The 12,064-nt window shown below is 48.3% G+C and overlaps 1 protein-coding gene across 8 annotated transcripts in view; it reads left to right on the forward strand.

Moving 5' to 3' along the window:
• Nucleotides 1-12,064, forward strand: part of LOC110504760 (lysine-specific demethylase 6A) — a 95,934-nt gene that overhangs the window by 29,087 nt on the left and 54,783 nt on the right. For 7 of the 8 annotated variants that reach the window (XM_036975180.1, XM_036975182.1, XM_036975181.1 and 4 more), the window contains 2 exons: nucleotides 7,695-7,749; nucleotides 8,953-8,987. In XM_036975180.1, the coding sequence (XP_036831075.1) occupies nucleotides 7,695-7,749; nucleotides 8,953-8,987 (90 nt within the window). The remainder of the gene's footprint in view (nucleotides 1-7,694; nucleotides 7,750-8,952; nucleotides 8,988-12,064) is intronic. The other variant, XM_036975186.1, reaches the window with a different exon arrangement.

The raw sequence follows: 12,064 nt of genomic DNA on the forward strand, positions 1-12,064 counted from the left end.
TCCAGCCCAACACTAACACTTGGTGCCTAAATGTAGGTTGTGGTATCAGGTGTGGTATAGCTCGGCTGGAACAAAAGCTTGTAGCTCTCCAGGATTACTGGGTCATGACCAGAACATGACACTGAAACCAGTAGAGGCCTGAACTACATGTTGAGACTGGGGCCTGTCGCCTACCTCGGGTACACTCACTTCACGAGCTCAGGGCATACCCAGCCCAGCATGCATTTGTGGTCTACTTGTGTTCCGCTAAAGATTAGGAGGACCAAGAGCAAGAGAGGGAGTGTGGTGATGTAGTGTCCACAATTAAAGAATCATTGTGAAATCTGAAAAGACAAGTATCCCAAAAGCATGATGGTGTACTTAGTACGTGCACATGCTATAACATAAAGTAACGAGGTGGGTAGCTAGCGAAGTGTGTCATTGTAGCAAAACAAAAAAATCAGATCTCTTAAAAGTTTCATTCATTTTCGTTATATTATCTATACAATAGGCCGCCATTGATTTTGGCCCAATAGGCCTGGCAAGTTACCTCTGAAGAAGCTTTCTGTTTTGATAGGGTTATTTTACCTATAATACTTAATGCCTACCTACAGGGAAAAAAAAACAACTATACATCCCTGCCCAGCCTGGAAAGAGTGGCCAGAATGGTGTTTAGCATTCCCAGTGGCTCTGCAAGCTCTGATATTCTCCCCTGTTGGTCTGTCGCATGAGCCTGAAGCCTCAGACTCTGGCCACACGTTTTTTTTTTTTTAATTATTCAAAGGCACTGTAGATGGAGCCTAATAAGGCATTATTAATTTCATTCTAAGTCACAGTTTAGACTCTAATGATTTAATACAACAAAATGTTGAAATAGTGTAGCCTTGAGAATGTTGATCTTCCCATCTGGAAGGTTCTCCCATCTCCACAGAGCAACTCTGGAGGTCTGTCAGTGACCATCTTGGTCACCTCCCTGACCAAGGCCCTTCTCCCGTGATTGCTCAGTTTGGCCGGGCGACCAGCTCAAGGAAGAGTCTTGGTGGTTCAAAACTTCTTCCATTTAAGAATGATGGAGGCCACTGTGTTCTTGGGGACCTTCCTTCAATGCTGTCTGTTTCTCGACACAATCCTGTCTCTGAGCTCCATAGACAATTCCTTCGACCACATGGCTTGGTTTTTGCTCTGACATGCACTGTCAGCTGTGGGAACTTATATAGACAGGTGTGCCTTTCCAAATCATGTCCAATCAATTGCATATACCACAGGTGGACTCCAATCAAGTTGTAGGAACATCTCTCGAATGATCAATGGAAACAGGATGCACCTGAGCTCAAGTTCGAGTCTCATTGCAAAGGGTCTGAATACTTATGTAAATACGCTATTTGTTTCTGATTTTAAATACATTTACAAAAGTCTAAACCCTGTTTTTGCTTTGTCACGATGGTGTATTGTGTGTAAATTAATGAGGAAAACAGTTAATTTAATACATTTTAGAACAAGGCTGGAACTTAACAAAAGGGGGGAAAAAGTCAAGTGGTCTGAATACTTTCGAATGCGTTCTATGTAGGGCAGACAATTGACTCATATTCCACATCAATCTGACCATGCAATATTGGGTTACATTACTTTATGTTAAAATATCTATAGATTTAACCGCTTTTGCAGTAAAATAGTTTAACACAAGCATCATTTTGATATATGGGAGACCTTGGTGGAGTTTTGTTATACCTCGGGTAGAGGTATCACATTTTTTGTTGGGTGAGGGGGGGGGGACTTATAGATCGAGCCATCTCCATATCTCCATATCAAATCATATTTTGCACATGTTATTGTGGTTGTAGGGAAAATGCTTGAGCTCCTAGCTCCAACAGTGCAGTAATATATATAACAATACACATCTAAAAGTGAAAGAATGGAACAAAGAAATATATAAATATTAGGACGAGCAATGTCGGAGTGGCTTTGGCTAAAATACAGTAGAATAGAATACAGTATATACACATGAGATGAGTAAAGCAGCATGTAAACATTATTAAAGTGACCAGTGTTCCATTATTAAAGTGACCAGTGATTCCATGTCTATGTAAATAGGGCAGCAGCCTCTAAGGTGCAGGGTTGAATAACCGGGTGGATGCCGGCTAGTGATGGCTATTTAACAGTCTGCTGGCCTTGAGAAAGAAGCTGTTTTTCAGTCCCTCGGTCCCAGCTTTGATGCACCTGTGCTGACCTCATTTTCTGGATGATAGTGGGGTGAACAGGCTGTGGCTTGGGTGGTTGATGATCTTTTTAGCATTCCTGTGACATCGGGTGCTGTAGGTGTCCCGGAGGGCAGGCAGTGTGCCCCCAGTGATGCGTTGTGCAGACCTTACCAGCCTCTGGAGAGCCCTGCGGTTATGGGTGGTGCAGACCGTACCAACCTCTGGAGAGCCCTGCGGTTATGGGTGGTGCAGAACGTACCAGCCTCTGGAGAGCCCTGCGGTTATGGGTGGTGCAGAACGTACCAACCTCTGGAGAGCCCTGCGGTTATGGGTGGTGCAGAACGTACCAACCTCTGGAGAGCCCTGCGGTTATGGGTGGTGCAGACCGTACCAGCCTCTGGAGAGCCGTGCGGTTATGGGTGGTGCAGACCGTACCAACCTCTGGAGAGCCCTGCGGTTATGGGTGGTGCAGAACGTACCAGCCTCTGGAGAGCCCTGTGGTTATGGGTGGTGCAGACCGTACCAACCTCTGGAGAGCCCTGCGGTTATGGGTGGTGCACACCGTACCAACCTCTGGAGAGCCCTGCGGTTATGGGTGGTGCAGAACGTACCAACCTCTGGAGAGCCCTGCGGTTATGGGTGGTGCACACCGTACCAACCTCTGGAGAGCCCTGCGGTTATGGGTGGTGCAGACCGTACCAGCCTCTGGAGAGCCCTGCGGTTATGGGTGGTGCAGAACGTACCAGCCTCTGGAGAGCCCTGCGGTTATGGGTGGTGCAGAACGTACCAGCCTCTGGAGAGCCCTGCGGTTATGGGTGGTGCACACCGTACCAACCTCTGGAGAGCCCTGCGGTTATGGGTGGTGCAGAACGTACCAGCCTCTGGAGAGCCCTGCGGTTATGGGTGGTGCAGAACGTACCAGCCTCTGGAGAGCCCTGCGGTTATGGGTGGTGCAGACCGTACCAACCTCTGGAGAGCCCTGCGGTTATGGGTGGTGCAGACCGTACCAGCCTCTGGAGAGCCGTGCGGTTATGGGTGGTGCAGACCGTACCAACCTCTGGAGAGCCCTGCGGTTATGGGTGGTGCACACCGTACCAACCTCTGGAGAGCCCTGCGGTTATGGGTGGTGCACACCGTACCAACCTCTGGAGAGCCCTGCGGTTATGGGTGGTGCAGAACGTACCAGCCTCTGGAGAGCCCTGCGGTTATGGGTGGTGCAGAACGTACCAGCCTCTGGAGAGCCCTGCGGTTATGGGTGGTGCAGACCGTACCAACCTCTGGAGAGCCCTGCGGTTATGGGTGGTGCAGAACGTACCAACCTCTGGAGAGCCCTGTGGTTATGGGTGGTGCAGAACGTACCAGCCTCTGGAGAGCCCTGCGGTTATGGGTGGTGCAGAACGTACCAGCCTCTGGAGAGCCCTGCGGTTATGGGTGGTGCAGAACGTACCAGCCTCTGGAGAGCCCTGCGGTTATGGGTGGTGCACACCGTACCAACCTCTGGAGAGCCCTGTGGTTATGGGTGGTGCAGAACGTACCAACCTCTGGAGAGCCCTGCGGTTATGGGTGGTGCACACCGTACCAACCTCTGGAGAGCCCTGCGGTTATGGGTGGTGCACACCGTACCAGCCTCTGGAGAGCCCTGTGGTTATGGGTGGTGCAGACCGTACCAGCCTCTGGAGAGCCCTGTGGTTATGGGTGGTGCAGAACGTACCAGCCTCTGGAGAGCCCTGCGGTTATGGGTGGTGCACACCGTACCAACCTCTGGAGAGCCCTGTGGTTATGGGTGGTGCAGAACGTACCAACCTCTGGAGAGCCCTGCGGTTATGGGTGGTGCACACCGTACCAACCTCTGGAGAGCCCTGCGGTTATGGGTGGTGCACACCGTACCAGCCTCTGGAGAGCCCTGTGGTTATGGGTGGTGCAGACCGTACCAGCCTCTGGAGAGCCCTGTGGTTATGGGTGGTGCAGAACGTACCAACCTCTGGAGAGCCCTGCGGTTATGGGTGGTGCACACCGTACCAACCTCTGGAGAGCCCTGCGGTTATGGGTGGTGCAGAACGTACCAGCCTCTGGAGAGCCCTGCGGTTATGGGTGGTGCACACCGTACCAACCTCTGGAGAGCCCTGCGGTTATGGGTGGTGCAGACTGTACCAGCCTCTGGAGAGCCCTGTGGTTATGGGTGGTGCAGACTGTACCAGCCTCTGGAGAGCCCTGCGGTTATGGGTGGTGCACACCGTACCAGCCTCTGGAGAGCCCTGCGGTTATGGGTGGTGCACACCGTACCAACCTCTGGAGAGCCCTGTGGTTATGGGTGGTGCACACCGTACCAGCCTCTGGAGAGCCCTGTGGTTATGGGTGGTGCAGACTGTACCAGCCTCTGGAGAGCCCTGCGGTTATGGGTGGTGCAGACTGTACCAGCCTCTGGAGAGCCCTGTGGTTATGGGTGGTGCAGACTGTACCTGCCTCTGGAGAGCCCTGCGGTTATGGGTGGTGCACACCGTACCAACCTCTGGAGAGCCCTGTGGTTATGGGTGGTGCAGAACGTACCAACCTCTGGAGAGCCCTGTGGTTATGGGTGGTGCAGACCGTACCAGCCTCTGGAGAGCCCTGCGGTTATGGGTGGTGCAGAACGTACCAACCTCTGGAGAGCCCTGCGGTTATGGGTGGTGCAGACCGTACCAACCTCTGGAGAGCCCTGTGGTTATGGGTGGTGCAGACCGTACCAGCCTCTGGAGAGCCCTGCGGTTATGGGTGATGCAGACCGTACCAACCTCTGGAGAGCCCTGCGGTTATGGGTGGTGCACACCGTACCAACCTCTGGAGAGCCCTGCGGTTATGGGTGGTGCAGACTGTACCAGCCTCTGGAGAGCCCTGCGGTTATGGGTGGTGCAGACTGTACCAGCCTCTGGAGAGCCCTGCGGTTATGGGTGGTGCAGAACGTACCAGGCGGTGATAGAATGCTCTCAATTGTGCATCTGTAAAGTTTCTGAGGGTCTTAGGGGCAAAGCAGAATTGCTTTGGTCCCCTGAAGTTGAAGAGGCGCTGTCACGCCTTCTTCACCACACTGTCTCTGTAGGTGGACCATTTCAGATCGTCAGTGATGTGTACGCCGAGGAACTTGAAGCTTTCCACCTTCTTCGCTGCTGTCCCGTCAATATGGATAGAGGCATGCTCCCTCTGCTGTTTCCTGAAGTCCACAATCAGCTCCTTTGTTTTGTTGACGTCTAGAGAGGTTCTTTTCCTGGCCCCACTCTGTCAAGGCCCTCACCACCTCCTTGTAGGCTGTCTTGTCATTGTTGGTAATCAGGCCTACTAATGTTGTCTCATTTGCAAATTTGATGGTTGAGTTGGAGCAGTGCGCGGCCACACAGTCATGGGTGAACAGGGAGTACAGGAGGGGGCTGAGCACGTAACATTGTGGGTCCCCAGTGTTGAGGATCAGCCAAGTGGAGGTGTTGTTTCCTACCTTCACCACCTGGGGGCGGCCCGTCAGGAAGTCCAGGACTCCGTTGCACATGGCGGAGTTCAGACCCATGGGCCTCGAGCTTAATGATGAGCTTGGATGGTACTATGGTGTTGAAGGCTGAGCTGTAGTCAATGAACAGCATTCTGACATAGGTATTCCTCTGGTCCATGCGGGATCGGACAGTCAGCAGTGCGATGGCATCGTCTGTAGATCTATTGGGACGTTAAGCAAGTTGAAGTGGGTCTATTGTGTCAGGTAAGGTAGACGTGATATGATCCTTAACCAGCCTCTCAAATCAAAACACTGCATGATGACAGAAGTGAGTGCTACAGGGTGATAGTTCAGTTACCTTTGATTTCTTGGGTAGGAACAATGGTGGACATCTTGAAGCAAGTGGGGGACAGCAGACTGGGACAGGGAGAGATTGAGTATGTCCGTAAACACTCCAGCCAGCTGGTCTGCGCATGCTCTGAGGATTCTAGGTTTTGTGTAGGTTTTAATGGTCACCATGGGAACAACATACCCTATACACATATCCAGTCCCAATCAGGTCTACACACACAGGACTAGGGGAGTTGGGAAAATGATATGTTCTAAGGCCGGGCTTTCCAACCCTTTCCCTGGAGAGCTACCCTCCTGTATATTTTCACTCTAACCCTGTCCCCTACCCTCCTGTATATTATCACTCTAACCCTGTCCCCTACCCTCCTGTATATTTTCACTTCAACCCTGTCCCCTACCCTCCTGTATATTTTCACTCTAACCCTGTCCCCTACCCTCCTGTATATTTTCACTCTAACCCTGTCCCCTACCCTCCTGTATATTTTCGCTCCAACCCTGTCCCCTACCCTCCTGTATATTTTCACTCCAACCCTGTCCTCTACCCTCCTGTATATTTTCACTCTAACCCTGTCCTCTACCCTCCTGTATATTTTCACTCCAACCCTCTTCTCTACCCTCCTGTATATTTTCACTACAACCCTCTTCTCTACCCTCCTGTATATTTTCACTCCAACCCTGTCCCCTACCCTCCTGTATATTTTCACTCTAACCCTGTCCTCTACCCTCCTGTATATTTTCACTTCAACCCTGTCCCCTACCCTCCTGTATATTTTCACTCTAACCCTGTCCTCTACCCTCCTGTATATTTTCACTCCAACCCTGTCCCCTACCCTCCTGTATATTTTCACTCCAACCCTGTCCTCTACCCTCCTGTATATTTTCACTCTAACCCTGTCCTCTACCCTCCTGTATATTTTCACTTCAACCCTGTCCCCTAACCTCCTGTATATTTTCACTCTAACCCTGTCCTCTACCCTCCTGTATATTTTCACTCCAACCCTGTGCCCTACCCTCCTGTATATTTTCACTACAACCCTGTCCTCTACCCTCCTGTATATTTGCACTCCAACCCTGTCCTCTACCCTCCTGTATATTTTCACTACAACCCTGTCCTCTACCCTGCTGTATATTTTCACTACAACCCTGTCCTCTACCCTGCTGTATATTTTCACTCCAACCCTGTCCCCTACCCTCCTGAATATTTTCACTACAACCCTCTTCTCTACCCTCCTGTATATTTTCACTTCAACCATGTCCTCTACCCTCCTGTATATTTTCACTCCAACCCTGTCCTCTACCCTCCTGTATATTTTCACTCTAACCCTGTCCTCTACCCTCCTGTATATTTTCACTCCAACCCAGGTGTAACTAACCTGATTCAGCTTATCAACCAGCTAATTATTAGATTTGGATGTTGGAAAAACCCCCCACAGGACTGTAGCTCTCCAGGAACAGGTTTGGAGAGGCTGGTTGTCAGGCCGCGTGCGTCCGCGGAGAGTTGGGTCTGCTGTTGAGGAGACACTGCAGCAGGGTTGTGCAGGCTAGTCACATGGTCAACCCGGTCTTTGAACGTCCTCTCTGTCCGTTGCGCTGTCATACTTTAGCTGTTGGCATGTTTTGTCTACTTCATGTGAAATGCTAACCTTTTGTCATAATGGACCAACGCTGCATAGAATCCCTCCTTAATGACATGCATTCTCTCTCTGCAGCATTTTCAGCTGGCTTTGATTGACTCCAACCCCTGCACTTTGTCCAAAGCTGAAAGTAAGAACCATTACATCCCCATTTCTCTCTTCTACACTCACACTCAAGCACACCATTCCTCTCGTGTTTGGTACCGTCACTGAAACCCCAATGAATTCCCCTTCCTGTTTTTTTCCCCAGTATGTGGAGTTATGTACTCACTGTTTATGTGAGATGATGCATTATCCATAATGACAGTGTCAGGTTGACTTGGTCATTTGTCAGTGTTAACCCACGTAAAGGAAAGGGCACAGAACGCTGTCTGGGTATTTTTATAATTTCATTATATACTCCCGGTTGCCGTGCCATTTCCCCATGGTCTGTATGCCTGACCCTGGGGTTTTCAAGGCGACACACACACACGCTCATTCCGACCACCTGCCTGAGATTGAGTTACCTAGGAGACCACATTAGAAGGGATCGGCTGCTCGCTAGAGCTCAGACTCTGCCACACGTACATGTGAGCAATTTTATATACACACACACATTGGGGACCTAACACCTCTCCCATCTGTAGTCACACACCATGCAGACTCCTTACGTCTGCACCCAGGGACTCAGAAGCAGTACCACGGGGGGGAGTCAGAAGCAGTACCACAGGGAGAGTCAGAAGCAGTACCACAGGGGGAGTCAGAAGCAGTACCACAGGTGGGAGTCAGAAGCAGTACCACAGGTGGGAGTCAGAAGCAGTACCACAGGTGGGAGTCAGAAGCAGTACCACAGGGGGAGTCAGAAGCAGTACCACAGGTGGGAGTCAGAAGCAGTACCACAGGTGGGAGTCAGAAGCAGTACCACAGGTGGGAGTCAGAAGCAGTACCACAGGTGGGAGTCAGAAGCAGTACCACAGGGGGAGTCAGAAGCAGTACCACAGGGAGAGTCAGAAGCAGTACCACAGGGGGGAGTCAGAAGCAGTACCACAGGGGGAGTCAGAAGCAGTACCACAGGGGGGAGTCAGAAGCAGTACCACAGGGGGGAGTCAGAAGCAGTACCACAGGGGGGAGTCAGAAGCAGTACCACAGTGGGGAGTCAGAAGCAGTACCACAGGGGGAGTCCGATTTGGATTTATTTGCCATAGCTCTCTCTGTAAAAAAAAAAACGTTTTTCTCCATTTCATGAATTTCTACCAGCTAGAGCTTCTGTTTGGTTTCATCACTAAGGGGAAATGTGAGAGAGCACAGTCCTCCAGTCCTTTGTATCAGTTTAACTCTCTCTTTCTATTTACAGTTCAGTTCCACATCGCTCATTTATATGAGATTCAGGTAAGAAATCCTTCCTTATTTCCCCTTTTTCTCTGGTGCTGGTAGTGAAGGCTGCTGAGAAGTCTGCTGTACATTTTGGTGGTGGATAGGTTGAGTTGACCTCGAGTGACCTAGTATCACTATAGGCCATATTATAAAGGTATATCTTCTAATCCCTTATCAGTTGTTGTCATTACTCCTAAAAGGGAAGGTAGCTGTGGTCTGTTTACCTTGTGGTCTGTTTACCTTGTGGTCTGTTTACCTTGTGGTCTGCACAAACCATATTTCTTTGTCCACTGTGACAGCAGGAAGTAGGCATATGCAAACTGAAACAAGGCAACAGTCAACATGTCGTCCGCCTCGAATGGGCCTGTTAGTGACAACTAGAAACATTAACAACATTTATTGTCAGCTGTATCTGGATGGAATTAAAGTACCAACACATAGTCTACACACACTTATAAAATGTTAACTTTTTGTGAATGCGCTTATCGAGTCAGTCAAAAGTTTGGACCTACTCAGTCAAGGGTTTTTCTTTATTTTTTATATTTTCTATAATGTGGAATAATAGTGAAGACATCTATGAAATAACACATATGGAGTCATGTACTAACAAAAAAAGTGTTAAACAAATCTAAGTAGATTTTTGATTCTTCAAAGTAGCCACCCTTTGCCGTGATGACAGCTTTGCACACTCCTGGCATTCTCTCAACCAGCTTTACTGGGAATGCTTTTCCAACAGTATTGAAGGAGTTCCTATATATGCTGGCTTGTTGGCTGCTTTTCCTTCACGCAAGTCTCTTCTTATTTGTGTCCTTTAGAAGTGGTTTCTTTGCAGCAATTTGACCTATAAAAGGCCTGATTCACACAGTCTCCTCTGAATAGTTGTTGAGATGTCTGTTACTTGAACTCTGATTTCTGGATTGACTGACCTTCATGTCTTAAAGTAATGATGGACTGTCGTTTCTCTTTGCTTATTAGAGCTGTTCTTGCCATAATATAGATTTGGTATTTTACCAAATAGGGCTATCGTCTGTATACCACCCCTACCTTGTCACAGCACAACTGATTAGCTCATGCATTAAGAAGGAAAGATATTCCATAAATTAACTGAAATGCATTCCAGGTGACTACCTCATGAAGCTGGTTGAGAGAATGCCCCCCCCCCCAAGTAAGGAGCAAAAACCCGCAGACACTTGGCTCTCCAAGGAATGACTTTGACGTGTTCGATTTTGGTGAAAAACAAAACTGACCTTAGATCAGTGTCCAGTGACAACGTGAACTAGGAGAACTCTACAGCTCCAGTCGCAGTGCTCTTCTAACCTGCTATAGTCTGCCTCAACCCCCCCCCCCCCCCCACTCACTCCTCATCCAATCAGCTCTTCTCTGCCATGCCTAGAGCTGTGGTGATGCCAGGGAAACAACAAATAGTTTCAAATGTCCATGGATAATGAGGTGTTTTAGGGGCGAACATGGTTATTTGCTGGATAGTAGACATGTTCAGTTGGTAAGACAGCTACTGCTTGGTAACACCTTGCTGTTGGTCCCTGAAACACACTGTGGCGACATCAAGCCAGAGGACGGCTACCTGCCCTGCTGCTTTTAGGCGTTCGCGGTGTGTCCAAACAAAAGAATTAGCGTAGCCGGCGCTACACAAAACACAGAAATAAAATATAAAACATTCATTACCTTTGACGAGCTTCTTTGTTGGCACTCCTATATGTCCCATAAACATCACTATTGGGTCTTTTTCCCGATTAAATCCGTCAAAGTATACCCAAAATGTCCATTTATGAAGCCCGTCTGATCCAGGAAAAAGCACCTTTACAAAACGCAACGTCATTGTTTAAAATTACAAAAAGTTGCCTATAAACTTTTACAAAACACTTCAAACTACTTTTGTAAACCAACTTTAAGTATTAATAATCGATAAAATTGATCACGGGGCGATCTGTATTCGATAGCAGCAAGTCTTGAAATCATCATCCATATTTTCCCTTTCATAACTTCCTTCGGTGGACCCCAAGACAGGAAGTGCCTATTCGTCATCACACCAAGGATAAACTGTACTGACTGTACCAATAAAATGCCAGTACTGGCGACATCGTTTGGAAGCTGTAGGCATTGTAAACGGGTCTCTATCTATTTTCCCTTGCCATAGACAATACATAGACTGGTGGATGGATATTTTTTTTGTGTTTTTTGTGAACAGTTTTCCTCTGGATTTTTACTCCTAAACACGTTCTGTTAGACATGATTTAACCAGTTTTAGAGACTTCAGAGTGTTTTCTATCCACACATACTAATCATATGCATATACTATATTCCTGCCATGAGTAGCAGGATGTTGAAATTTTGCGCGATTTTTAACAAAAAGCTGCAAAAATTCGCAGCATCCTAAACAGGTTTTTTAATGAACATGTACCCGTGGAACGGTCGTTAAGACAAGAACAGCTTATAGACAGACGGTAGGCAATTAAGGTCACAGTTATGAAAACTTAGGACACTAAAGAGGCCTTTCTACTGACGCTGGAAAAACACCACAAGAAAAATGCCCAGGGTCCTTGCTCATCTGTGTGAACGTGCCTTAGGCATGCTGCAAGGAGGCATGAGTACTGCTGATGTGGCCAGGACAATAAATTGCAATGCTCGTACTGTGAGATGCCTAAGACAGCGCTACAGGGAGACAGGGCGGACAGCACTGAAGGTGGGATAATACACACACTTTTTCCCACAATCACATGGAGTAGCTAGCCAAATAGAAAAAGTAGCCAGCCAGGTCCCCCGACCAAGCTGTATTTTGGTGGCCTCTGGTGCATTCTAATGCACCAGAGGCCACTATCAGGAAATAACACTGAATTTTAAATAATGTCACACTTTTACAGTGTTAGTTTCATTAACTGTTGTACATTATGATATAAAACCCCAGACAAACATTATTTCTACTGCTGACTTCCACAGGCTTCACGCTTCCTTTTTAAGAGGCACTTTCTCAGCTTTCTGCAATACAGGTATGAAGCAGGTGTTCACTTTAAAAACAATTCAATCTATATCATATTTCAAATCAAAATCAATAACATTTTTTGTCACATGCTTTG

Source organism: Oncorhynchus mykiss, chromosome 3 (genome assembly GCF_013265735.2).
Source record: "Oncorhynchus mykiss isolate Arlee chromosome 3, USDA_OmykA_1.1, whole genome shotgun sequence".
NCBI lineage: Eukaryota > Metazoa > Chordata > Actinopteri > Salmoniformes > Salmonidae > Oncorhynchus > Oncorhynchus mykiss.